The sequence below is a fragment of the Scyliorhinus torazame genome, chromosome 11, assembly GCF_047496885.1.
Source record: "Scyliorhinus torazame isolate Kashiwa2021f chromosome 11, sScyTor2.1, whole genome shotgun sequence".
Lineage (NCBI taxonomy): Eukaryota > Metazoa > Chordata > Chondrichthyes > Carcharhiniformes > Scyliorhinidae > Scyliorhinus > Scyliorhinus torazame.
In genome coordinates, this window is record NC_092717.1 from 1,953,440 (window position 1) to 1,978,019 (window position 24,580).

At 50.3% G+C, this 24,580-nt stretch overlaps 2 protein-coding genes across 3 annotated transcripts in view; one reads left to right on the plus strand and one right to left on the minus strand.

Moving 5' to 3' along the window:
• The window catches only part of crtap (cartilage associated protein), a 31,247-nt gene extending 18,324 nt beyond the window's left edge, over nucleotides 1–12,923 (minus strand). The window contains exons 1-2 of one of the 2 annotated variants that reach the window (XR_011933281.1): nucleotides 12,376–12,923; nucleotides 4,159–4,308 (exon numbers count right to left, since the gene is read on the minus strand). Coding sequence is in view for 1 of the 2 variants with exons in the window: in XM_072466849.1 (XP_072322950.1) it covers nucleotides 4,159–4,308; nucleotides 12,376–12,873 (648 nt within the window). In the remaining variant the exon portion in view is untranslated. The remainder of the gene's footprint in view (nucleotides 1–4,158; nucleotides 4,309–12,375) is intronic. The other variant, XM_072466849.1, reaches the window with a different exon arrangement.
• A 722-nt stretch (nucleotides 12,924–13,645) lies between these two features.
• Nucleotides 13,646–24,580, plus strand: part of fkbp9 (FKBP prolyl isomerase 9) — a 40,951-nt gene continuing 30,016 nt past the window's right edge. The window contains exons 1-5 of the mRNA XM_072466848.1: nucleotides 13,646–13,880; nucleotides 17,824–17,969; nucleotides 18,575–18,764; nucleotides 18,899–19,044; nucleotides 22,501–22,690. Coding sequence (XP_072322949.1) covers nucleotides 13,678–13,880; nucleotides 17,824–17,969; nucleotides 18,575–18,764; nucleotides 18,899–19,044; nucleotides 22,501–22,690 — 875 coding nt within the window. The 5' untranslated portion in view covers nucleotides 13,646–13,677. The remainder of the gene's footprint in view (nucleotides 13,881–17,823; nucleotides 17,970–18,574; nucleotides 18,765–18,898; nucleotides 19,045–22,500; nucleotides 22,691–24,580) is intronic.

Sequence of the window (24,580 nt, forward strand, 5' to 3'; positions counted from 1 at the left end):
CTGACCTCACACCAAGTCCCGGAGTTACTCACGGCAGGATTCCCAGCACCTGAACTCACACCAAGTCCCGGAGTTACTCACGGCAGGATTCCCAGCACCTGACCTCACACCAAGTCCCGGAGTTACTCACGGCAGGATTCCCAGCACCTGAACTCACACCAAGTCCCGGAGTTACTCACGGCAGGATTCCCAGCACCCGACCTCACACCAAGTCCCGGAGTTACTCACGGCAGGATTCCCAGCACCTGACCTCACACCAAGTCCCGGAGTTACTCACGGCAGGATTCCCAGCACCCGACCTCACACCAAGTCCCAGTTACTCACGGCAGGATTCCCAGCACCTGACCTCACACCAAGTCCCAGTTACTCACGGCAGGATTCCCAGCACCTGACCTCACACCAAGTCCCGGAGTTACACACGGCAGGATTCCCAGCCTCTGACCTCACACCAAGTCCCGGAGTTACTCACGGCAGGATTCCCAGCACCCGACCTCACACCAAGTCCCAGTTACTCACGGCAGGATTCCCAGCACCTGACCTCACACCAAGTCCCGGAGTTACACACGGCAGGATTCCCAGCCTCTGACCTCACACCAAGTCCCAGTTACTCACGGCAGGATTCCCAGCACCTGACCTCACACCAAGTCCCGGGGTTACTCACGGCAGGATTCCCAGCACCTGACCTCACACCAAGTCCCGGAGTTACACACGGCAGGATTCCCAGCACCTGACCTCACACCAAGTCCCAGTTACTCACGGCAGGATTCCCAGCACCTGACCTCACACCAAGTCCCGGAGTTACTCACGGCAGGATTCCCAGCACCTGACCTCACACCAAGTCCCAGTTACTCACGGCAGGATTCCCAGCACCCGACCTCACACCAAGTCCCAGTTACTCACGGCAGGATTCCCAGCACCCGACCTCACACCAAGTCCCAGTTACTCACGGCAGGATTCCCAGCACCTGACCTCACACCAAGTCCCGGAGTTACTCACGGCAGGATTCCCAGCACCCGACCTCACACCAAGTCCCAGTTACTCACGGCAGGATTCCCAGCACCCGACCTCACACAAAGTCCCAGTTACTCACGGCAGGATTCCCAGCACCCGACCTCACACCAAGTCCCAGTTACTCACGGCAGGACTCCCAGCACCCGACCTCACACCAAGTCCCAGTTACTCAAGGCAGGATTCCCAGCACCCGACCTCACACCAAGTCCCAGTTACTCACGGCAGGACTCCCAGCACCCGACCTCACACCAAGTCCCAGTTACTCACGGCAGGATTCCCAGCACCCGACCTCACACCAAGTCCCAGTTACTCACGGCAGGATTCCCAGCACCTGACCTGCTCTTGTAGCCACACTGTTAATGTGGATAGTCCAGTTCGGTTTTTGATCAATAGCAACCTCCAGGATGTTGGGGGATTCAGTGAGGGTAATGTCACTGAATGTCAAGACGAGGTGGTCAGATGGTCATTGGCACTTGTGCTGCTTTTGCTGCATTTGGACATGGACTGCTTCAGTGTCTGAGAAATCGCAAATGGTGCTGAAGTCATCCGCAAACATCACCACTTCTCACCTTCTGGAGGGAGGGAAGGTTATTGATGAAGCTGCTAAAAATGGGTCCAGGACACTACCCTGAAGAACTCCTGCAGTGATGTTCTGGAGCTGAGATGATTGACTTTCAACCACCACAACCATTTTCCTTGTGCCGGGAATGACTCCAATCAGCGGACGGTTTTTCTCCAGATTCCCATTGACTCAGGTTTTGCTAAGGATTCTTGATGCCACACTCGATCAAATGGTGCCTTGATGTCAAGGAAGTCACGCTTACCTCACCTCAGGAGTTCAGCTCAGTTGGTAGCACAGTGGTTAGCAGGGGCCCAGGTTTAATTCCCAGCTTGGATCACTGTCTGCACGTTCTCCCTGTGTCTGCGTGGGTTTCCTCCGGGTGCTCCGGTTTCCACCCACAAGTCATGAAAGACGTGCTGTTAGATGAATTGGACATTCTGAATTCTTCCTCCGTGTACCCGAATAGGTGCCAGAATGTGGCGACTAGGAGTTTTTCACAGTAATTTCATTGCAGTGTTAATGTGAGCCTACTTGTGACAATAAAGATTATTAAACTATTATTGCAAAAGGACTGGAGTATAAAAGTAGAGAGATGTTGTTGCAATTGTATAGGGTGTTGGTGAGACCACATCTGGCGTATTGTGTCCAGTTTTGGTCTCCTTCTTTGAGGAAGGATGTGGTGGCATTGGAGACAGTTCAGAGGAGATTCACCAGATTGATTCCGGGGATGAAAGGGTTGAGGTATGAGGAGAGATTGAACAGTTTGGGCTTCTACTCACTGGAGTTTAGAAGGATGAGGGGGGATCTGATCGAGATATATAAAATACTAAATGGGATTGATAAAGTAAACATAGACCAAATGTTCCCCCTTGTGGGGCAATCTAGAACGAGAGGTCACAGATGTAGGTTGAGAGGCGATAGATTTAGAACTGAGATGAGGAGGAACTACTCGCAGAGGGTGGTGAATTTGTGGAACTCGCTGCTCCATAGTGCGGTGAAATCTGAGTCACTAAATGGTTTCAAGAGGGAGATAGATATATTTCCGATTTAAGAAACAGGTTAAATGGGATAAGGGGAAGAGGTGGGCTAGAAGGGCTGAATTGCCGACTTCTGCTCGTAATTCCTGTGTTCCTGTATGTTTCAGTCAATGTTGTAATGAAGTCAGGCGATGAATGAACCTGGTGGAACCCAAACGGAGCATCAGTGGACAGGTTATTGCTGAATAAGTGCCGTTTGAAAGCACCGTCAATGACAGCTTCCATTGCTTTGTTAATGATTAGGAGCAGACTGATGGGGCAGTATTGGCTGGGTTGGGTTTATCCTGTTTTGCAAGTAAAGGACATACCTGGGCAATTTCCACACGTCTGGTTAGAAGCTGATATTGTTGCTGTGCTGGAGGTCGAAATGGATTATTCATTTGGCATTGCTGGCTAAAGTTGGTTTCAATAAATTTCTGGCTGGCCTCGTCTGTTGCACTGATGGGCTGGGCTCCCCATTCATTGAGGATAGGGAGATTTGTGGAGCCTCCTCCTACAGCGAGTTGCTTCATTGTCCACCACCATTCATGACTGGGTGTGGCAGGACTGCAGAGCTTAGATCTGATCCGTTGATTGTGGGATTGTTTCCTTCCCCATGTTTGACCTGATGCAAGAGACTTCACGTGGACACGAGTCAAGGTTGGGGACTCCCAGGGAAACTCCCTTCCCATTGTATACCAATGTGCCACCATCTCTGCGGACTCTGTCCTGCCGGTGGCACAGGACGCATCAGCAATAGTGATGCCTGGGACATTGTCTGTAAGGTGTGATTCCATGGGCATAACTATGTCAGGCTGTTGCCTGAATAGTCTGAGAGACAACTCTCCCAATTTTGGCACAGGCGCTCAGATGTTACTGAGGAGGACTTTGCAGTGTTGACAGGGCTGGGTTTACCGTTGTTGTTTCTCATTCCTAGGTAGATGCTGGGTGTTCCATCTCATTTCATCCCTTATTGACTTTTCAATAGTGATTTGATATAATGGAGTGGATTGGTAGACCGTTGTGGAGGTCATTTAAGAATCAACCATACTGTTGTGGGTCTGGAGTCACACGTAGGCCAGACCAGGTCAGCATGGCAGATTTCCTTCCTTAAAGGACATGGGTGAAGCAAATCGGTCTTAAAAAAATTAGTTGACAATGGTTTCAACCGACTAGATTTGAACCCTTGTCCGCAGAACATTAGCCTGGGCCTCTGGATTACTAATCCAGAGACATTACCATTGCGTTTTCTACTCATTTCACCAACTTTAATGACCTTTGTATCTGCACACAAAACTCGCTGTTCCTCTTAGTAAAACTAAATTAAAACTACACCATGACAACAGCAGAAGAAATACAAATGGAAGTGCTTCAACAAACAACAACCAATTTTCACCCAATCATTAGCCCATTTCTGACTGCAGCACCAATAGATTTAAACAAGGCTGGGAATGTCTGCTAGCTCAGAATAAACCCCTGTTCAATTACTACTTTCTGCACCCACCAAAGGACCAAGAATAACTCGACTCTGTCAATTTCCAAAGTCTGCAAATAATTGCATCTACTTGCCTCGTAATGTTTCATCTCCAGGTCATTCATGAACTCATCAGAATCCGGCAGAGACTTGTAGTAAGCCATGTTCTGCTGCATCATCGCATCATCAGGATGCCTCTGAAGGAAGGTATGAGCTGCTGATATGGCTTTAGGGACATTCTGGACCTAAGTGCAAAAGAATAGAAACTTGTGGGGAATAGAATATTATTACAAACTACCACATTTGCAAATGAGAAAACATGCATTTACGCCCCAAGTTTTAGACACAAATACAAAAACTAAATACGACAGATGCTGAAAATCTGGAATAAAAACAGAAAATACTGGACATACTCAACAGGTCTGACAGTATCTGTGGAGAGAAACAGAGTTTTGGGGTTAAATTTCCTGGTCATGGGAATGGTTGCGATGGGACGGAAGATTTGACGGGCCGTTGGCCTCAGGAGGGGCCGGAAACTCCACCCAATGTTTCAGCTGTGATAACCCTTTTTCTGTTTGAGTACGTTAACCACGTCAGCTTGGGGCATACAAAACTTTCCAAATCGGATCCTTCAGTGGCGAGCACCAGGTTGTCTGCTCCCGTACTTTAAATATGTCAGCGCAACCATTGAAAAACACTGGAGACAGGCATGGCTGGAATGAGACTGAAGGCTGCAGAAAGAGCACTGGATAAAAGTCCTTCGGGACACAATGAATGAAAATGAAATGAAAATCGCTTGTCACAAGTAGGCTTCAAATGAAGTTACTGTGAAAAGCCCCTAGTCGCCACATTCCGGCGCCTGTTCGGGGAGGCGGTTACGGGAAGGCAGTTCCATCACTATGGAGCCATCACTGGAGGATAGCAAGCAATTTAAATGGGCAGAGTGGCCTTCCTCTTCTGTAACCATCTTATCTTCTGGTTTTCATATTTTGCCTAATTACCGTTGGAGTGTCAGAAGGAACTATTTCAGAACGTCCCTGCAGGAGATTAATAAGGGAGATTATACAAATATCCATTATGGGTTCAGAGGTCGAAAACCTTTCACATTCCAAGCTCTAAATGCTCGATTTTTATTCTGGAGTTTTTTTTTTTAAAAAACAGGCTGATTCCACTCAGTGATCAGTTACAGTGTGTGAGCGCGTACAGTGAGCTTGGCAGGCTGTTAGACAGTGTCAAGTATCACAGACAAACCGGTCTCAATCTGCACACATTCCAGCACAAAAAGGAGTTGCTGAGCACAGTACGGAGTCGACATTTAACCAGTTGCACATTACTCGGGCTCAGGTTTTACAATGGAAAATTACAGAGGACGAATTAAAGCTCCTACTGAAGCAGATGAAAGACCAAAAATAAATGGGTGGTGAACTTGTCTGAGAGACACTGCTAAAATAGCCTTAGAATAACTACAAAAACCGACATCTAGTGGAGCTCTTGCCAAAACACTAATGTACAAACTGGATGTCTGAAAGTTTCTGCAATGTGATTTGCCTTATAATTATTCAAAGTTCAGCTGCTCCTCTTCCTCCTATCGGATGTCTGCCCATGAACGACAATGAAGATGGAAAACAGCGATGATGATTTGCCAAAAACACCCACTCAAATAGTCTGGCTGCATAACTCTGGAGTCTGAGGAATGAGCAATTGACAGTGGAGACCGGAGGGGGGACACTGTAGCTTAATGCTTATAATACAAAATCCATCACCCCAGAGCTTGAGAGTTCAAAATCCACCATTGCAAAATAGGGTATTATCTCAATAAATTAACCTATAGGGAAAAAAAATTGCTGCTGGATTGTAATGAAAAACTCAACTGGTTCACAAACATCCTTCAGGTAAGGGGGCGGCATGGCGGTTAGCACTGCTGCCTCACGGTGTCAGGACCCGGATTCCATACTGGCCCCGGGTCACTGTCCGTGTGGAGTTTGCACATTCTCACTGTGTCTGCGTGGGTTTCACCCCCACAACCGAACAAGATGTGCCGGGTAGGTGGATTGGCCACGCTAAATTGCTCCTTAATTGGGGGAAAAAAAGAATTGGGTACTCTAAATTTATAACAAAAAAAGATAAGGTACCAATTCTGCCTAGATCCCAGTCTCCCTATACTGTGTGGTCGACTAATGCCCTTCAAGATCCTCAGGGATAGGCAATAAATCCAAATATATAAACACAAAGAAATGGTTTAACACCAGTATTTTGGGCCAATTGCTACATTAACCTGCAACGAGCGTTTGCCTTAAAAACTTTTATTAGCTTCCTTATCGCACATCACACAGCTTCCTAGTCTCAAGTTTATCATGATTCAGGTCATCCTAGCTCTCATTTGATGGCAACATGTGAAGCTGATTTTTGAGGTGGAGGTAAATGGTGGAGAAGGCTGGATGGCCTCCTTCTGTTCCTGTGACAAACACAACGGAATTGAAACAGCAATCCTTACCACACATGGAAGTCTCCACCTCTTCAAATTTACCATTAGTCATGGCACAAATCACTCAATCAAGGGTTAGAATTAAAGTAACCTCAATTTTCTTTGTTCCACTCTAAATATTGAAAGCTCCTCATATTAAAGCACATCTCAAAAGCTGTAACAGGTTGTTGCGATTGGAGAAAAATAGTGAACTAGAATGAGATGAATTCATGAAAGTATTTGAAACGGAGGACATGAATCTTGACATTAAAAGTTGGGCACAGGAGCTAATCCAGCTCAGGCAGGTTGACAGCGACAATTGCGCACGGTTGTGCACGCATATACAGAAGACGTTATGATCGCAGTTGATCTTATAACTGGAGGGGAAGATCCCAGAATGGAACCCTGGCTCAAACTTTTATTATCAAACGCAGTGCAACAGAGTCACAGGACCCCCAATTAGTTATAACAAAAAAGATTTATTAGACATGAAAAACTTGGATGATACAATACACCTTTACTTCCCCCCCCCAGATTTAAATATTTTCATGGATTACAAAGTACAACTTAAGCTGCAATGGTCTCATCAGCACATAAAGTCCCTCTTAAACACAGAGGATGACTGTGGTCAAATACATACTGCTCTGAATTAATGTTAGTGTCTGTGGTTTTCTCCTCAGAATCCCCCCCAGATGATCATCACGAGAGTTTCCAAACTCCACCCCAAAAAACATGTTTTAAATTCTTCTCTCATCATAATGCTTTCCTTTGGCGGTTTGCATTCTGAAATCCAGTCCAGGTTTTACAAATGATCACTTTCAAACAAAGCTTCTGCTCTAATTTTAACAGCGAAACCAGCCCAGAATTTCACACCAATCCCGTTAGGATTTCATTGTTTTGACTGCTGTGTAAACTGCTCACAATGCTTTAACATTTGATTTCACCCTTCTAGGCACAGAAGAAACTCAGCAACTCGTGACAACTACAACATGTCTGGCTTCTTCAGCGCAACTAAAGCCATCTACGACCAGAGTATCCGGAGACACACTCCACTGAGAGCCAAAAACAGAAGTGCTCACCAAAGACAGAGAGGCAGTCAGGCTTGCTGGACAGAGCATTGAGGACCTCCTCAACCATGCAGCCCTCGATGCCACCCTGTATCACACTACCCAGCACCATCTCTGCACCACCCCAGCTCACCGCGAGGTTGGAAAAGCCATCAGTTGAAAAACAACAAGGTCGCCAGCACAGATGGAATCCCCGCTGAAGTACTAAAATATGGCAGAGAAGCGCTCGAATACACAACCTCATCACCCTTGCCTGGAAGGAAGAGAGCATGCCGGAAGATCTCAGAGATGCCGTAATTGTGTCCATCTTCAAGAAAGGAGACAGGTCCGACTGCGGAAATTACAGAGGAAACTCCCTACTCTCCGCCACGGGAAATAATCTTTCTCCAGCACCTCCTTTCATGGGCTGGAGAGCTGCTCCCAGAGCCTCCAAGGATTGTGGAACATCTTCCTCAGATTCGGCTGCCCGCAGAAATTCAACACCATTCTCTGCCTGATCCACGATGGCATGCAAGCAAAGATCCTCACCATCAAAACTACCACAGACCCAATAAGAGTGCAAACGAGGGTCAAGCAGCGCTGCGTCATTGCACCGACGCTCTTCTCATCTTCCTCATAACAACACTCAACCCCATCGCCATGAAGCTCCCTGCTGGAAACTGTTGAACTTCCAATGTCACTAGGCCAGAAACCACCACCCCAACTTCTGACATCAAGCTGCACAATGCAGGTGACACCTGCTTCTACGCATGCTCAGAGGCTGAGCTACAATCCATCATTGGCACATTCACTGTGGCGTATGGGAGAATGGGCCGAAGACTAAACATCCAGAAAACAAAGGTTCTCTACCAGCCAGCTACAGCCACACAACACTGCCGCTGACCATCAAGATCCTGGCTTGTTCATGGACAATGTGGACCATTGCCCATACCGCAGGAACCTCCTCGTGGTGTGATCAGACATCGACAATGAAATCTAACAACGACTCCAATGCGCCACAAATCCCTGGAGATATCACCAATGTTTTCTCCGCAAAATCCTGTAAATCTACTGGCATTATGGCGTACCAATGAGTGTGTCCTCTCCCAGGCCAATTTCCCCAGTATCGAGGCACTGGTCACGCTCAACCTGCTGCGATGGGCGGGTCACATTGTCAGAATTCCCGACACAAGACTCCCAAAACAAGTGCTCTACTCCAAGCTCCGCAATGGCAAGCGATCACCAGGAGGGCAGAGGAAACACGACAAGGACACTCCAAAAGCCTTGTTAAATAAAAACAACAACACCATTGACACGAGAATAGTTTGCCCTAGAACACCCAAATTGAAGAAACATCTGCAAAAGCATCAGTCATCTCGAGTATCACTGAAGGGAACTCGCAAAGGACAAGCATAAATAGTGGAATGGGCACCCAGAATCCAAAGCTTCCCACCCACTGGCTTCATCGATCACCACCTGCCCACCTGTGGCAGAGTCTGCGGCTCCAGGATTGGTCTATTCAGCCACAGCAGAACCCCCTCCCCAAAAGAGTGGAAGCGAGTCATCCTCGAACCTGAGGGACTGCCAAAGAAGAAGGCAATTTGTATTGTCCAGGCCTCACTACTATAGAGGAGTGCACTCTGGATGCAGGCTTGGTAGACGCAGTTAGGGTGCTGTCATTCCATTCTCTCTTACTCAGATTGGACATAACAGCTGCAGCTTTTGTGATCTGTATGTTTTCAACATTAAGTGAGATTGCTGGTGACTTTTGAGCCTAGATATAGAACATTACAGCGCAGTACAGGCCCTTCGGCCCTCGATGTTGCGCCAACCTGTGAAACCACTCTATGTGAAGTTATTAACAACCTACAGTGCCACACTGTGAATTTTGGAAGGGGAGGTCATCACTAATTGCAATAAACAGTTGGAGGGATAGGTGGAACTACCATCAGCTGTACTAATGAAGAACAATGCCAGCAGCGCGGGTTCAATTCCCGTACCGGCCTCCCCGAACAGGCACCGGAATGTGGCAACTAGGGTTTTTTTTCACAGTAACTTAATTGAAGCCTACTTGCGACAATAAGCGATTATTATTATAGGGAGAATATTGTCGCCAAGTCAGCTCTGTACACCACAGAAATCCTGCCCGTCATGACAGAGCTGGATATCAAACTCAGAGTGGAGGAGCTCAGCAAAGTTATTGACTTGCTTGCCATGAGCAAAGCTCCAGGTTCTGATGCTATACCACTCAACTCATCAAGCACTCCTTCGGCATCTGCATGAACCTTTCTGTCTATGCTGGTGGGAGGGGGCACCGCCCCAGGATGTGTGTGATACAAAGATCGAGATCCCGTATACAAACTAGCTTGACCCCAGCAAAATTGCAACAATTATAATAATCTTTATTGTCACAAGTAGACTTCCACTAATACCGCAGTGAAGTTACTGTGAAAATCCCCTAGTCGCCACATTCCGGCACCTGTTCGGGTGCACAGAGGGAGAATTCAGAATGTCCAATCCACCCAACAGCACGTCTTTCGGGACTTGTGGGAGGAAACCGGAGCACCCGGAGGAAACCCACACAGACATGGTGAGAACGTGTCACACCCCACACAGACAGTGACCCAAGCCGGGAATCGAACCTGGGACCTTAGAGCTGTGAGGCAAGTGCTAACCACTGTGCTACCATGGCTCCCGTAGAGTGGGCCGGTGGGAAACGCCAGTGTTGACCTGGTCAGACCGCAAATCCTGGACCATCTTCTCAACCCAGCAGCTGTGAGTGAAAAGGGCGACCACAGTAAGAAGTCTTACAACACCAGGTTAAAGTCCAACAGGTTTGTTTCAAACACTAGCTTTTGGAGCACAGCTCCTTCCTCAGGTGAATGGTTCAGGTTGATGGGATCAGAGTTAGGAGCAGGAGCTGGGCATTCGGCCCCTCAGCCCTACTACCCCATTCAATAACCCCAAGGCTGGGGATTGTGATCCCTGCCCCCCCCCGGCCATTCGGCCCCTCAGCCCTACTACCCCATTCAATAACCCCAAGGCTGGGGATTGTGATCCCTGCCCCCCCCCCCGGCCATTCGGCCCCTCAGCCCTACTACCCCATTCAATAACCCGAAGGCTGGGGATTGTGATCCCTGCCCGCCCCGGCCATTCGGCCCCTCAGCCCTACTACCCCATTCAATAACCCCAAGGCTGGGGATTGTGATACTTGCGCCCCCACCCCCCCCCCCCCCGGCCGGCCATTCGGCCCCTCAGCCCTACTACCCTATTCAATAACCCCAAGGCTGGTGATTGTGATCCCTGCCCCCCCCGGTCATTCGGCCCCTCAGCCCTACTACCCCATTCAATAACCCCAAGGCTGGTGATTGTGATCCCTGCCCCCCCCGGCCATTCGGCCCCTCAGCCCTACTTCCCTATTCAATAACCCCAAGACTGGTGATTGTGATCCCTGCCCACCCCGGCCATTCGGCCCCTCAGCCCTACTACCCTATTCAATAACCCCAAGGCTGGGGATTGTGATCCCTGCCCCTCCCGGCCATTCGGCCCCTCAGCCCTACTACCCCATTCAATAACCCCAAGGCTGGGGATTGTGATACTTGCGCCCCCCCCCCCCGGCCATTCGGCCCCTCAGCCCTACTACCCCATTCAATAACCCCAAGGCTGGGGATTGTGATCCCTGCCCCCCCGGCCATCCGGCCCCTCAGCCCTACTACCCCATTCAATAACCCCAAGGCTGGGGATGGTGATCCCTGCCCCCCACCCGGCCATTCGGCCCCTCAGCCCTACTACCCCATTCAATAACCCCAAGGCTGGGGATTATGATCCTTGCGCCCCCACCCCACCCCCCCCCGGCCATTCGGCCCCTCAGCCCTACTACCCCATTCAATAACCCCAAGGCTGGGGATTGTGATCCCTGCCCCCCCCCTGGCTATTCGGCCCCTCAGCCCTACTACCCCATTCAATAACCCCAAGGCTGGGGATTGTGATCCCTGCCCCCCCCCGGCCATTCGGCCCCTCAGCCCTACTACCCCATTCAATAACCCCAAGGCTGGGGATTATGATCCCTGCCCCCCCCGGCCATTCGGCCCCTCAGCCCTACTACCCCATTCAATAACCCCAAGGCTGGGGATTGTGATCCCTGCCCCCCCCGGCCATTCGGCCCCTCAGCCCTACTACCCTATTCAATAACCCCAAGGCTGGTGATTGTGATCCCTGCCCCCCCGGCCATTCGGCCCCTCAGCCCTACTACCCTATTCAATAACCCCAAGGCTGGGGATTGTGATCCCTGCCCCCCCCCCGGCCATTCGGCCCCTCAGCCCTACTACCCCATTCAATAAGCCCAAGGCTGGGGATTGTGATCCCTGCCCCCCCCGGCCATTCGGCCCCTCAGCCCTACTACCCCATTCAATAACCCCAAGGCTGGGGATGGTGATCCCTGCCCCCCACCCGGCCATTCGGCCCCTCAGCCCTACTACCCCATTCAATAACCCCAAGGCTGGGGATTATGATCCTTGCGCCCCCACCCCACCCCCCCCCCCCCGGCCATTCGGCCCCTCAGCCCTACTACCCCATTCAATAACCCCAAGGCTGGGGATTGTGATCCCTGCCCCCCCCCCTGGCTATTCGGCCCCTCAGCCCTACTACCCCATTCAATAACCCCAAGGCTGGGGATTGTGATCCCTGCCCCCCCCCGGCCATTCGGCCCCTCAGCCCTACTACCCCATTCAATAACCCCAAGGCTGGGGATTGTGATCCCTGCCCCCCCCCGGCCCACAATCGCGGCTGTTTGATGCTCTCACCTTGAAGTAGGCGAACTGCAGGTAGCGGTACACCTCCCTGGTCTCGAAGTCGTGCAGCACCTGCCGGCTGGCCTGTGCCTGGCGGAAGGCGGGCAGGCCCTGCTTACAGCGGCGCAGGCAGCGGGCCCTCTGCAGGATGCTGCTGAAGAGCTGGAGCTCGGGGAAGGCAGCGAAGCGGCGGGCGGGCTGGGGCGGCAGCGTGCTGCAGTTCAGGTTGCAGAAGGCCTCGCTGTCCCGGAGCAGGCGGTGCAGCCGGAGGCTCATCTCCAGGTAGTCCACACTCTCCTGCCACTTCTCCGCCGTGTACTGGTCCAGCGCGAAGCGGTAGGCCGACTCCAGCGGCATCAGCTCATCCCGGGGGAAGCTGCGGAAACTGTACCTCTCATACTGGGCCCGGCCCGGCCCGCAGCACAGCAGCAGCACCGAGAGGCCGGCCAGGCCCCGCGCTGCCGCCAGACTCCGCGCCCCGGCCCCGCTCCGATCCCGGCTCTCCCACATCGCGCTCCGCCACCTCAGCGCCGCCGCTCCTACTGCGCAGCCGCCATTCCCGGCTGCCTGACGGGTGATTGACACTGACACCGGCCAATCGCAGCGGGGAGCCTCTTTTCCCATTCAATATTGTGTCCAATGGCGAAGCGGTGTCGCCATGCCCACCCGTTAGCCCCGCCCACCCGTTCGCCCCTCCCAACATTCGCCCCTCCCCAGTGAACCTCGCCCCGCCCCCACAATCATCACTGGCGCACCGCCCGATCGCCCCGCCCACACCCCACCCACAGAGCCGGGGCTCCGCCCACAACCCGCACAGATACTTGACCCCGCCGAAGCCGACCTCCATACTCAGGACCCACGACCCGCCCACAGATTACTGACCCCGCCCTCTGTCCCCGCCCCCAAATCAAGCCCCGCACCGGGCCCCGCTCCCAGCACCCCGGCCACGTCCCAGGTCCCAAGCCCCGCCCCTGCCCCGCCCCCAGGCCCCAGCCCCGCCCCTGGTCCCGGCCCCGCCCCAGGTCCCCTGCCCCGCCCCTGCCCCGCCCCCAGGTCCCCAGCCCCGGCCCCGGCCCCGCCCCAGGCCCCCAGCCCCGCCCCTGGTCCCTCCCCCAGCCCCGCCCCTGCCCCGCCCCCAGGTCCCCAGCCCCGCCCCTGGTCCCGCCCCCGGCCCCGCCCCAGGTCCCCAACCCCGCCCCTGGTCCCGCCCCAGGTCCCCAGCCCCGCCCCCAGGTCCCCAGCCCCGCCCCCGCCCCAGGTCCCGCCCCCGGCCCCGCCCCCGGCCAGTTGGCGGTTTGGAGCGGAGCAGACGCAATGCCTTTCTCGCTGTCCCGTCTGGTTGTCGCTGTCGTGCTGGCGGCCGTGGTGAGGGGCAACCCGCCGCCTGTGGCCTTGGACGATGTTGCGGTGGAGACCAAGTTCATGCCCAAGGAGTGTGTGCGGGCGGCCCAACCCGGGGACTTCATCCGCTATCACTATGTGGGCAGCTTCCCCGGGGGAGAGCGCTTCGACTCCAGGTAGAGGTGGCGGGGTGCAGGGGGGAGGGGTGCAGGGGGGAGGGGTGCAGGGGGGAGGGGTGGGAGGGGGAGGGGGGAGGGGTGCAGGGGGGAGGGGTGCAGGGGGGAGGGGGAGGGGTGCAGGGGGTGGGGGAGGGGGGGAGGGGTGGGAGGGGGAGGGGTGCAGGGGGTGGGGGAGCGGGGGAGGGGTCTGAGGGATGGGTCTGTGGGTGGGGGGTCTGGGTGGGGGATGGGTCTGGGGGTGGGGGGGAGGGGTCTGTGTGTGGGGGATGGGTCAGTGTGTGGGGGTGCGGGGTCTGTGGGGGAGGGGTCTGTGGGGGAGGGGTCTGTGTGGGGGGGCGGGGTCTGTGGGGGAGGGGTCTGTGTGGGGGGGCGGGGTCTGTGGGTGAGGGGTCTGGGTGGGGGAGTTTGGGGTGTGAGGGAGTGTTGGGGAAGGATGTCTGGATGCACAAACGTCCATCTTCACCAACTCTAGCACCAAATGTACCAAGGAGCCACCACAGACTCAGCTCCTCGGATATCAGATCCATCAACATCCATGTAGGAGCCAAGCATGGAGTTTATAAACTCACCCTTGTAAAAGCAAAGATAATAGGCGAAAACTCCATTCTGTGGGATGTTACCACACAACACAACTTCACCCCAAACTAAGGACCAGTGCAGAACCAACGTCATTCTATATTATTACGCACAGAGAACCGGCAGCCATGTGTTCGGATTATGATTAAACCTTTCGAGGCACCCAAAAAAGGAAGAAAAAGCTAAAACTACCACAACTAACCCACAGGATAACAAGGGATCAACACCCATCCCAGGTTCCCTATTTCCCTGGCACACACTGAACAGCCAACAGTGAAGAGGAGAACAGGTCAATCAATCCACCAGAAAGGCTCCCTCCCAGGGCTGGGCAACAGGATGTCCATCAAGCATACGGCTTGGCTCATCCCCATGAAGAAGTAAAACCCTAACTTCCTGGATGCCCCCCCCCTCCAACAGTCACCCTTGAGAAGGGACATTCCAAGCCCTTTTAGGGGTGATAGCCACAGTGCTGCATCTGCCATAGCCCAACACATCCTGACACACAGGAAGCTGTCTCCCCAGGTCCCCCAGCACATGCACAAATCTGCACCTCAGCCAAACCCATGCCTCTGCCATCCCATCTGGGGCAGTACACCATCCCACTTATACTAAGAAGATGGGACCCTAACCCAAGAAGAAGAACCTCTCAAGACACAACAATTGGATATCCTCGGACATCCTCGTGCTCAAATCACGGACTACCTTGTAGGAGAATGGACAATGATAAAAAATCAACAACATAATCATGAGGGACTAACGTCCAGGATTATAGAAGAATTGCAGGATAAAGACACCATCCAAATTGCATGAGGAGGTAAAGGATAAGCCAGTGAGTACGTTTCAAGATCTCTCAAGGATTCCCACCATGGAAGCATGCAGCACCATCACTAGGCCCTGGCCGGGGGTGGGGGGCCGGCTCAACCCGTGCAACCACCTCCAACCCCACATGGCATCGAGAATAGGACAATATAGGACCAGTCATCCACGGCCTCGAAGATCGGATTTGTTGTGCTTTATTGAATCTGATGCACCCAGCCTCCAAACCAAGGTTACCGAAACATGGGAGCCAATTCTCAACCTCAATTCGGAACGCTCCTCTCACCAGGGTCTGGACCCACGGCCGCACCTGCCCGGGCCCTACCTCCTGATCACGTCAGGATAAACGACACACCATACAGCAGAATCTTGGCACCACGAAGGCGGGCCCTCAGCAGGGAAAGTGCTCTTTCGAGTGCAAGAACCCTCATGCGCTTCCACCATTCTCCTAAAAGTACCCCACAGTTCTTCAAAGTGAGCTGTAACGACCTGCACTGCAGCTACAAGGTCTTCAACCAAGACAACATTTTCAATGGCGGCCATCATCTGGATATATACAGCACTGCCGAAACGAGAGCCTGATCAGCAACGCCACTGCGAGCTGGGCCCCACCCCAGATCCCTCCGACCGCCCAACAAACGAGGATTTTTACTATTTATCTCAGCTCCACAATGAACTCAATGCATTCTATGCTCGGTTCGAGCAGGTAACCAACAATCCCCAGTCGAGTGCCCCAGCAGCCCATAATTCACTCATACCCACCATCACAGCTTCCAAAGTCAGATTGGCCTTCCTGAAAATGAACCCTCGGAAGGCGCGGACCAGCTGGCAGAGGTATTCGCGGACATCTTTAACCTGTCCCTACTCCACTCCAAGGTCCCCACCTGCTTCAAGAAGACCACCATCATACCGGTACAAAGAAGAACCAGGCAACGTGCCTCAATGACTACCGACCAGTGGTCCTGACTTCAGTCATAATGAAGTGCTTTGAGAGGTTGATCATGAAGCGCATCACCTCCATACTCCCAGAATGCCTTGATCCACTGCAATTCGCATACCGCTGCAACCTGTCCACATCAGACACCATTTCCCTGGCCCTACACTCATCCCGAGAGCATCTCGAAAACAAGGACTCCTACATTAGACTCCTATTTATTGACTACAGCTCCGCCTTCAACACCATAATTCCAGCCAAGCTCGTATCAAAGCTCCAAAATTTAGGACTTGGTTCCCCACTCTGCAACTGGATCCTCGATTTTCTGACCAACAGACCACAATCAGTAAGAATGAACAACAGCACCTCCTCCACAATAGTCCTCAACACCGGCGCCCCGCAAGGCAGCGTACTTAGCCCCCTACTCTACTCCCTGTACACACACGACTGCGTGGCAAAACTTGGTTCCAACTCCATCTACAAGTTTGCTGACGATACAACCATAGTGGGCCGGATCTCGAATAACGACGAGTCCGAATACAGGAGGGAGATAGAGAACCTGGTGGAGTGGTGTAGCGACAACGATCTCTCCCTCAATGCCAGCAAAACGAAAGAGCTGGTAATTGACTTCAGGAAGCAAAGTACTGTACACACCCCTGTCAGCATCAACGGGGCCGAGGTGGAGATGATTAGCAGTTTCAAATTCCTAGGGGTGCACATCTCCAAAAATCTGTCCTGGTCCACCCACGTCAACGCTACCACCAAGAAAGCACAACAGCGCCTATACTTCCTCAGGAAACTAAGGAAACTCGGCATGTCCACATTAACCCTTGCCAACTTTTACAGATGCACCATAGAAAACATCCTATCGGGCTGCATCACTGCCTGGTATGGCAACTGCTCGGCCCAGGACCGCAAGAAACTTCAGAGTCGTGAACACCGCCCAGTCCATCACACAAACCTGCCTCCCATCCATTGACTCCATCTACACCTCCCGCTGCCTGGGGAAAGTGGGCAGCATAATCAAAGATCCCTCCCACCCGGCTTACTCACTCTTCCAACTTCTTCCATTGGGCAGGAGATACAGAAGTCTGAGAACACGCACAAACAGACTCAATAACAGCTTCCCCACTGTCACCAGACTCCTAAATGATCCTCTTATGGACTGACCTCATTAACACTACACCCTGTATGCTTCATCCGATGCCAGTGCTTTTGTAGTTGCATTGTATATGTTGTGTTGCCCTATTATGTCTTTTCTTTTATTCCCTTCTCATGTACTTAATGATCTGTTGAGCTGCTCGCAGAAAAATACTTTTCACTGTACCTCGGTACACGTGACAATAAACAAATCCAATCCAATCTTCTTCACAAAACACCAATCTAGAACCCCCACGTAACCCAAGAGAAAACAAATATGAAATGTACATCCGGATAAAATAAAGGGTTAGACCGCTTCTGTGCTGACAGAATGACCCCCTCCCCCCCCCAGTTTTTAGTCACAGTGCATCTTTACTCCAGTGTTTAATCTCTGTAATTGTGTCGGGTTGTATAACATTTTGAAATCTGTTGTTACAATTGAGGTGTTTCACTGACTCTATCACTCTCTTTCAGCTATGATCGTGGCTCCACTTACAATGTGTTTGTGGGTAAAGGGCGACTGATTGCTGGGATGGATAAAGCTCTGATTGGGATGTGTGTGAATGAAAGACGTTTTATAAAAGTGCCACCTCACCTGGCCTATGGCGAAGAAGGAATGTGTAAGAAAGATTCTGGCTGATGTCCTTATCTTTGTCTTTATTTAGTAATTGAAGTAGTCCTTGTTTTGATTCTTAAAGAAATCTACCTCCTTTAGAACAGGAGACCAGTCAGCCCCTCAAATTTGTTCCGCCATTCAACAAAATCATGGCTGAGCTGTACTTCACCACCTTTAGTCCACTTCCCCTGATTGATGCTTGAGAGCTCCAATTGGCCCCAGTTTGTGGCTTTTTGCTGGAGTGCATTTCAGGTTTTGATTACCCTTTGTGTGACACTGTGCTTCCCTGAATAACCTGGCTCTCACTTTAAAATGAATATCCCCTTCGTTCTGGACTCACCACCCAGGGGAACTAGCTCCTTCGTATCTGCCCTCACAAATTCTTCGGACATTGTATACACCTTGATCAGATAACCCTTCAGGTTCCTATACTCAAGGGAATACAAGCCCAGCATATGCAACATGTTCTTGTAATTTACCCCTTTATATCCTAGTATCATCCTGGTGAATCTGTACTCTACCCTCTTAAGGGTATTTTATCCTTACAGAGTTTAGTGCCCAGAATTGAATGTAATACTCCACATGATTTCTGATATTTTTAATGTACAGCTGATATAATCCCACCTGGTGCCACCTTGTTTTTTGACGTATTGATGCTCGATATCTGGAACCCTGAAGATAAAGTGAAAATCGATGTTCACTCTAAACCTGGAAACTGCAGTCGCACAGTGCAGGTATCTGATTTTGTCCGTTACCACTACAATGGCACTCTCCTGGACGGTACCCTCTTTGACTCCAGGTATGAGAATTTCATTTCATTTTTCACTTGCTCTCCATGCATTGTTATTTGATTATTAATCTTTCCAGTGTTGATTTGCGAAAGCTGTCGTTTGAACAGCCCCTTGCTCACTGCTATTTGTCATGTCCTTACAGCCACACTCAGCAGCAAACCTATGACACCTATATTGGAATTGGCTGGTTGATCGCAGGCATGGATGAGGGGCTGCTGGGTATGTGCATGGGAGAGAAGAGGACGATCACTATGCCACCATTCCTGGGCTATGGAGACAAAGGAGATGGTAAGACTACCAGTAAAATTGTAGCTCGGTTGACCGACTGATTGAAATATGTTGCATATCAGCTCGGGGCAGAATCTGTCTGAATTCCTACCCATGGTTTAGTTGGTGAGCCTGTTACTCATCAAAGTTAATTGTGGGGGCGGCAGTGCCATAGCGTATTGTCACTGGACTAGTAATCTAGAGACCCAGGGCAGAATCTGGGCACCCAGGTCCAAATCCCACCACGGCAAATGGTGAAATTTGAAACCATTGTCATAAAAATCCACTTGGTTCTCCGTTTCTGATTAAATCTGCTGTAGGATTAGGTGCTCTACTACATTGAAGCATACTAATTTCAGGGATATTGGCCGGTAGTTTGATGGTAATTTTGATTCTTTGCCTGGTTCTGGGAAGCTGTTGATTTTAGACATGTGCCAAGGTTTTGGCAGTTTTTCCCCTCATTTGATCCTTGAAAAGAATTGGGTCAACCAGCAGCAGGCCTGAGGGCCAAGGTGATTTAGGAACTCGGGGAGGATATTGTCATAACCAGCAGCAGTGCCCAGCTTGACGGTTTGTCGAACTTTGTCCAACTCGGGAGTGGTGCTGGGTTTCCGATCGGGAGTTGTGCTGCCTGTGGAAGAGTTTTCACTCTCTCTGGGTTTGCTTCTTCACTTTTTTCCAGCAGTGATTTTCCCCATGTGAAGGCGAAAACTTGCTACCCGATTGGTATTTGCAGATGGGTGGCTTGGCGTTAATGGCTGCAGGGCTGCTTTGAGTTGGTGAAGGATTCTCCAACATTTCTGACTAGAGTGTGAAGTTCCGGTTTGTCATCTCTTCCAATCTGGCCTGGAGGACACTGTCCAGGCATTCAGTCAGTTGGTCTGTCACATCTGGGTCACTGGAGGACTGATATTGTTGGAGTGGGAAGGCAGACTTCTCTTCCAGGCAAGTATATACACAGCACGGTATCCCCTTGGGAAAATTCTGGTGGCTGCTTGACAGGTGACTGTCATGGTGTACCACAGGGATCTGTGTTGGGCCCTCAATTATTCATTAATGAGTTGGACTAAGGCATAGCAAGTCATATATCCAAATTTGCAAGTGATACAAAGTTAGGTGTCATTGTAGGCAGCCTAGATGATAGCAAAAATTGCAAGGAGATATTGACAGACTAGGTGAAGGGGAAGAATTGTGGCAGATGGAATTTAATGTAAGCGAGTGTGAAGTTATCCATGTTGGAACAGAAAAAGGAAAAAGCAGAATACTATCTATAAATGGAAATAGGTTAGGTGCAGTGGATGTCCAAAGAGACTTGGGGGTTCAGGTGCATGGATCCTGAAAATTCTAGGAAGTGCAGAAAATGATCAAAAAGGCTAATGGAATGCCAGCCTTTATATCTAGACGATTGGAATTTAAAGACACAGGAATTATGCTGCAGCTGTACAAAGCTCTGGTTAGACCCCACTTGGAGTCACTGTGAGCCGTTCTTGGCACCACACCCAAGGAAGGATATTTTGGCCTTGGAGGGAGGGCGACGTAGGTTTACAAAAATGATACCTGGATTACAGGGGTTGAGTTACGAGGAGAGATTACTCAAATTCAACCTGGTTTCGCTAGAATTTAGACGGTTAAGGGGTAATCTGTTTGAAGTATTCAAGATATTAACAGGGAGAGACAGGGTAGATAAAGATGAACTATTTTCATTGGTTGGAGATTCTAAAACTAGGGGGACATAGTCTAAAAATTAGGGCTAAGCCATTCGGGAGAGATGTTAGCAAGAACGTCTTCACTGAAAGGGTGGTAGAGATTTGGAACTCTCCCACAAACAGCAGTTGAAGCTAGAACAGTTCATTTTGAATCTGAGATAGATAGATTTTTATTAAGCAAAGATATTAAGGGATATGGGCAGGAATATAGAGTCAGGTCACAGATCAGCCGTGATATCATTTATGACGGGACAGGCTTGAGGGATTGAATGGCCTACTCCTGTTCCAATGCTGCTATGAATGTGTGGCGATATTTTAACATAGTATCATAGAATTTCATAGAATTTACAGTGCAGAAGGAGGCCATTCGGCCCATCGAGTCTGCACCGGCTCTTGGAAAGAGCACCCTACCCAAACCCACACCACCCTATCCCCATAACCCAGTAACCCCACTCAACCAACACTAAGGGCAATTTTGGACACTAAGGGCAATTTAGCATGGCCAATCCACCTAACCTGCACATCTTTGGACTGTGGGAGGAAACCGGACCACCCGGAGGAAACCCACGCACACACGGGGAGAACGTGCAGACTCCGCACAGACAGTGACCCAGCCGGGAATCGAACCTGGGACCCTGGAGCTGTGAAGCAATTGCACTAACCGCTATGCTACCGTGCTGCCCAAAATTTAGAATACCCAATTCATTTTTTTCCAATTAAGGGGCAATTTAGTGTGGCCAATCCACCTACCCTGCACATCTTTGGGTTGTGGGGGCGAAACCCACGCAAACACAGGGAGAATGTGCAAACTCCACACGGACAGTGACCCAGAGCCAGGATCGAACCTGGTACCTCAGCGCCGTGAGGCAGCAATGCTAACCTACTGCGCCACCGTGCTGCCCCATTTCATTATAACACTTTGTTCCAATATCTTGCTGTATTTCTCCCAATTGCTGAGTGTTTTGGCAAAGATTGGTATCATGACCAGTATAGGCTTGGAGGGCCGAAGAGCCTGTTCCTGTGCTGCATTCTTCTTTGTTCTTTGGCTTTTTGTGTGTTGCAAACCATTGCCGCTTTACGTTAATGAAGATCAGGAGTCAAATATGGAGCAGGGAGGGTCTATGCTGGATGTGTGAGACGTTGCGCAGGATTTGAGATGATGGAGGAAGTGGATTATTGTTGTGGAGCGAAGGTCCCTAACCAGGAGTGTCCTGGCTGCAGATAGCCCCTCAGCATTGAGTTGCAGGATGTAAAGTGCGGGTCCAATGGGATGGGAGCCACAGGTTTTCATACTGCTGGCGGTTTCTTGATTCAGTGATACCAGTGCAAACTTGTTGAATTTGCTTTGTGAGGAGGATCATTGGGTTCCCTAGCTAAAGGCCTGATACTGATGGGTGCCGCATTGAGAACGCTGATCCATTGCCACCTAATGAACAAATGAAAATACAACTCCTGGTTTAATAGAATAGCATTGGTGGATTAAAGTGGGGGAGGCAAGAGCTTCTGGGGAAGGAATGAACTCTGCTTTCTCCTTGCCCTGTGAACATACTTTACTGAAGAATTGTTGGAAACTGCTTTACTTTGTAAAGTTTCTGTGCATTAGCAACAGATGAAGTAACCAACACTGGTGTAAAATACAGGAAATTTGGGATGGGAGCTTTACTAACTGAGTGTACGCCTTGCAAATGATTTGAAGAACAGTGCAAGTAGGTGTTGCTAGATGTTGTTGTTTGTCCTTAGCTAACTTGTGTTTTCTCCTTTAATATTACAGGGAAGGATGTTGCCTCACAAGCCACTTTAGTCTTTCATGTAACTTTGGTGGATTTCCACAATCCTAAAGACAGCATTGCCATTGAACGGGAATTTGTTCCTGATCCCTGTTCCCGGAAAACAAAAGTGGGAGATTTTGTGAGATATCATTACAATGGCACTCTAATGGACGGCACTTTGTTTGACTCAAGGTATCTTTAAGCTTCATTCTCATTGATGTTGACTTCCAGTTATCTCACAGCTTTGTGGCCTTTATTGTCATTAGTTCTGCGGCTGTGCATAGACATGGCTGCGTCTGTACTGCCATGAGAAGGTGATCGTGGGTCTTCTCCTTAAACTTTATGGTGATGGTCCACACCATGACAAGGACTAGGAAACTCCCAGGATATTGCCTCTGACGAATACCTGAACCAGGTTCATGTGTCACATGGAGGGGAATCTGAACATGTTTGGGTTTCCTCTGTGTGGCGTGTTACCCTATTCTAGTTCACAGAAGTGTTACGGTGCAGAAGGAGGTGATTGGCTCATTGCGTCTGCATTAGCTCTCCAAATGAGCGTCATGACTTCGTGCCATTCCCTTGCCTTTTCCCTGTACCCTGCGCATTATTTCTATCCAAATAATCATCGAATGCCCTCTTTAAAGCCTTGATTGAACCTCCCTTCACCACACTTCCAGCTGTATTCCAGACCCCAAATACACAGTGAAAGTTTTTTTCTCACATTGCACTTGCTTCCTTTACAAATCACTTTAAACCTGTGCCCTCTCGTTCTTAATCCTTCTACGAGTGGGAACAGTTTCACCATATCTATTCTGTCCAGCCCCCTCATGATTTTAAACATCTCTATCAAATCTCCTCATAGTCTTCTCTCCAAGGAGAGCATTCCTAACTTCTTCAATCTATCCTCACAACTGAAGTAGCTCACCCCTGGAACCATTTTTGTAAACCTCTTTCTGCATTCTCTTGAATGCATTCACATCCTTACTACAATGTGGCACCCAAACTGTACACACTACTCCAGCTGAGGTTGAATTAGTGTGCTGTACAGGATCAGCATAACCTTGCTCTTGTGCTCTGTGTGGTGATATACATCACTGTGTACACAAAGGGTTAATGTACATACACTATACCTAGCTAGACACTAGAGGGAACACCAGAGACATGACACACAGTCAACCAATAGGTCGGTAAGATAGGACACGATCAATGGGCATTCACGAGACACACAGAGGTGACACTACCACAGGAGGGCATTACACCAACCCATATATAAGGACACATCGCACATGCTCAGGCTCTTTCCAGTGGAGACACTCAGTGAGTACAGACACAGGGTTGATTGAATATCACTCCCAGCACGTGGATTGTAGCAGACTGGTTCGTCAGTCTGAGTAGCTATAGCAGGATTAACAGTAGCGTCAAATCCAAGTAGGAGAATTGTTCATAGTTTAATAAACGTGTTAAAGTTATCTCCAAGTCTGAACCTTCCTTTGTCAGAGTGCACATCAAGGAAGCAGCTTATGCTACGACAAGAGCAGAACAAAACATGGTTCCAGGAGTGAACTGTTTCAATCCATATAGTTAAAACTCAGCAAACAGTGACAACCAGCAACAGCAGCCAGGCAAAATGATGTTCGAGATTCCGGTTCCACAGCAGCTGATGTACGAAGGCAATCTCTGTGAAAACTGGTGTTGGTTCAGGCAGAGATTCGAGATCTACCTGGTCGCGTCCGACCTAGATGGCTTGGCGGATGCAGAGAAAATAAAGCTTCTACTTACCATCGCGGGTCCAGAAGCAGCTGAAATCTTCCAGACCTTCAAATACTCAAAGGGGCAAAACAAGAGTGATTTCCAGGCAGTCCTGGACAAATTTCAACAATTCTGCGAGGAACATACAAGAAGAAAAGGTAAAAGAGGCGCCAAAACTCACCGCGAGGTAGGCTTGCAGCAACGAATGGCAGTTTTGAATTGCAGCCATCTTGGAAAAGGTGCTGCACGTGCGCAGTTGCGCGAAGAGCGCACAGAACGGGAAGGTCCATTTACGCATGCGCGAGAAGCCGCACATACGCAATTGCGAAAAAG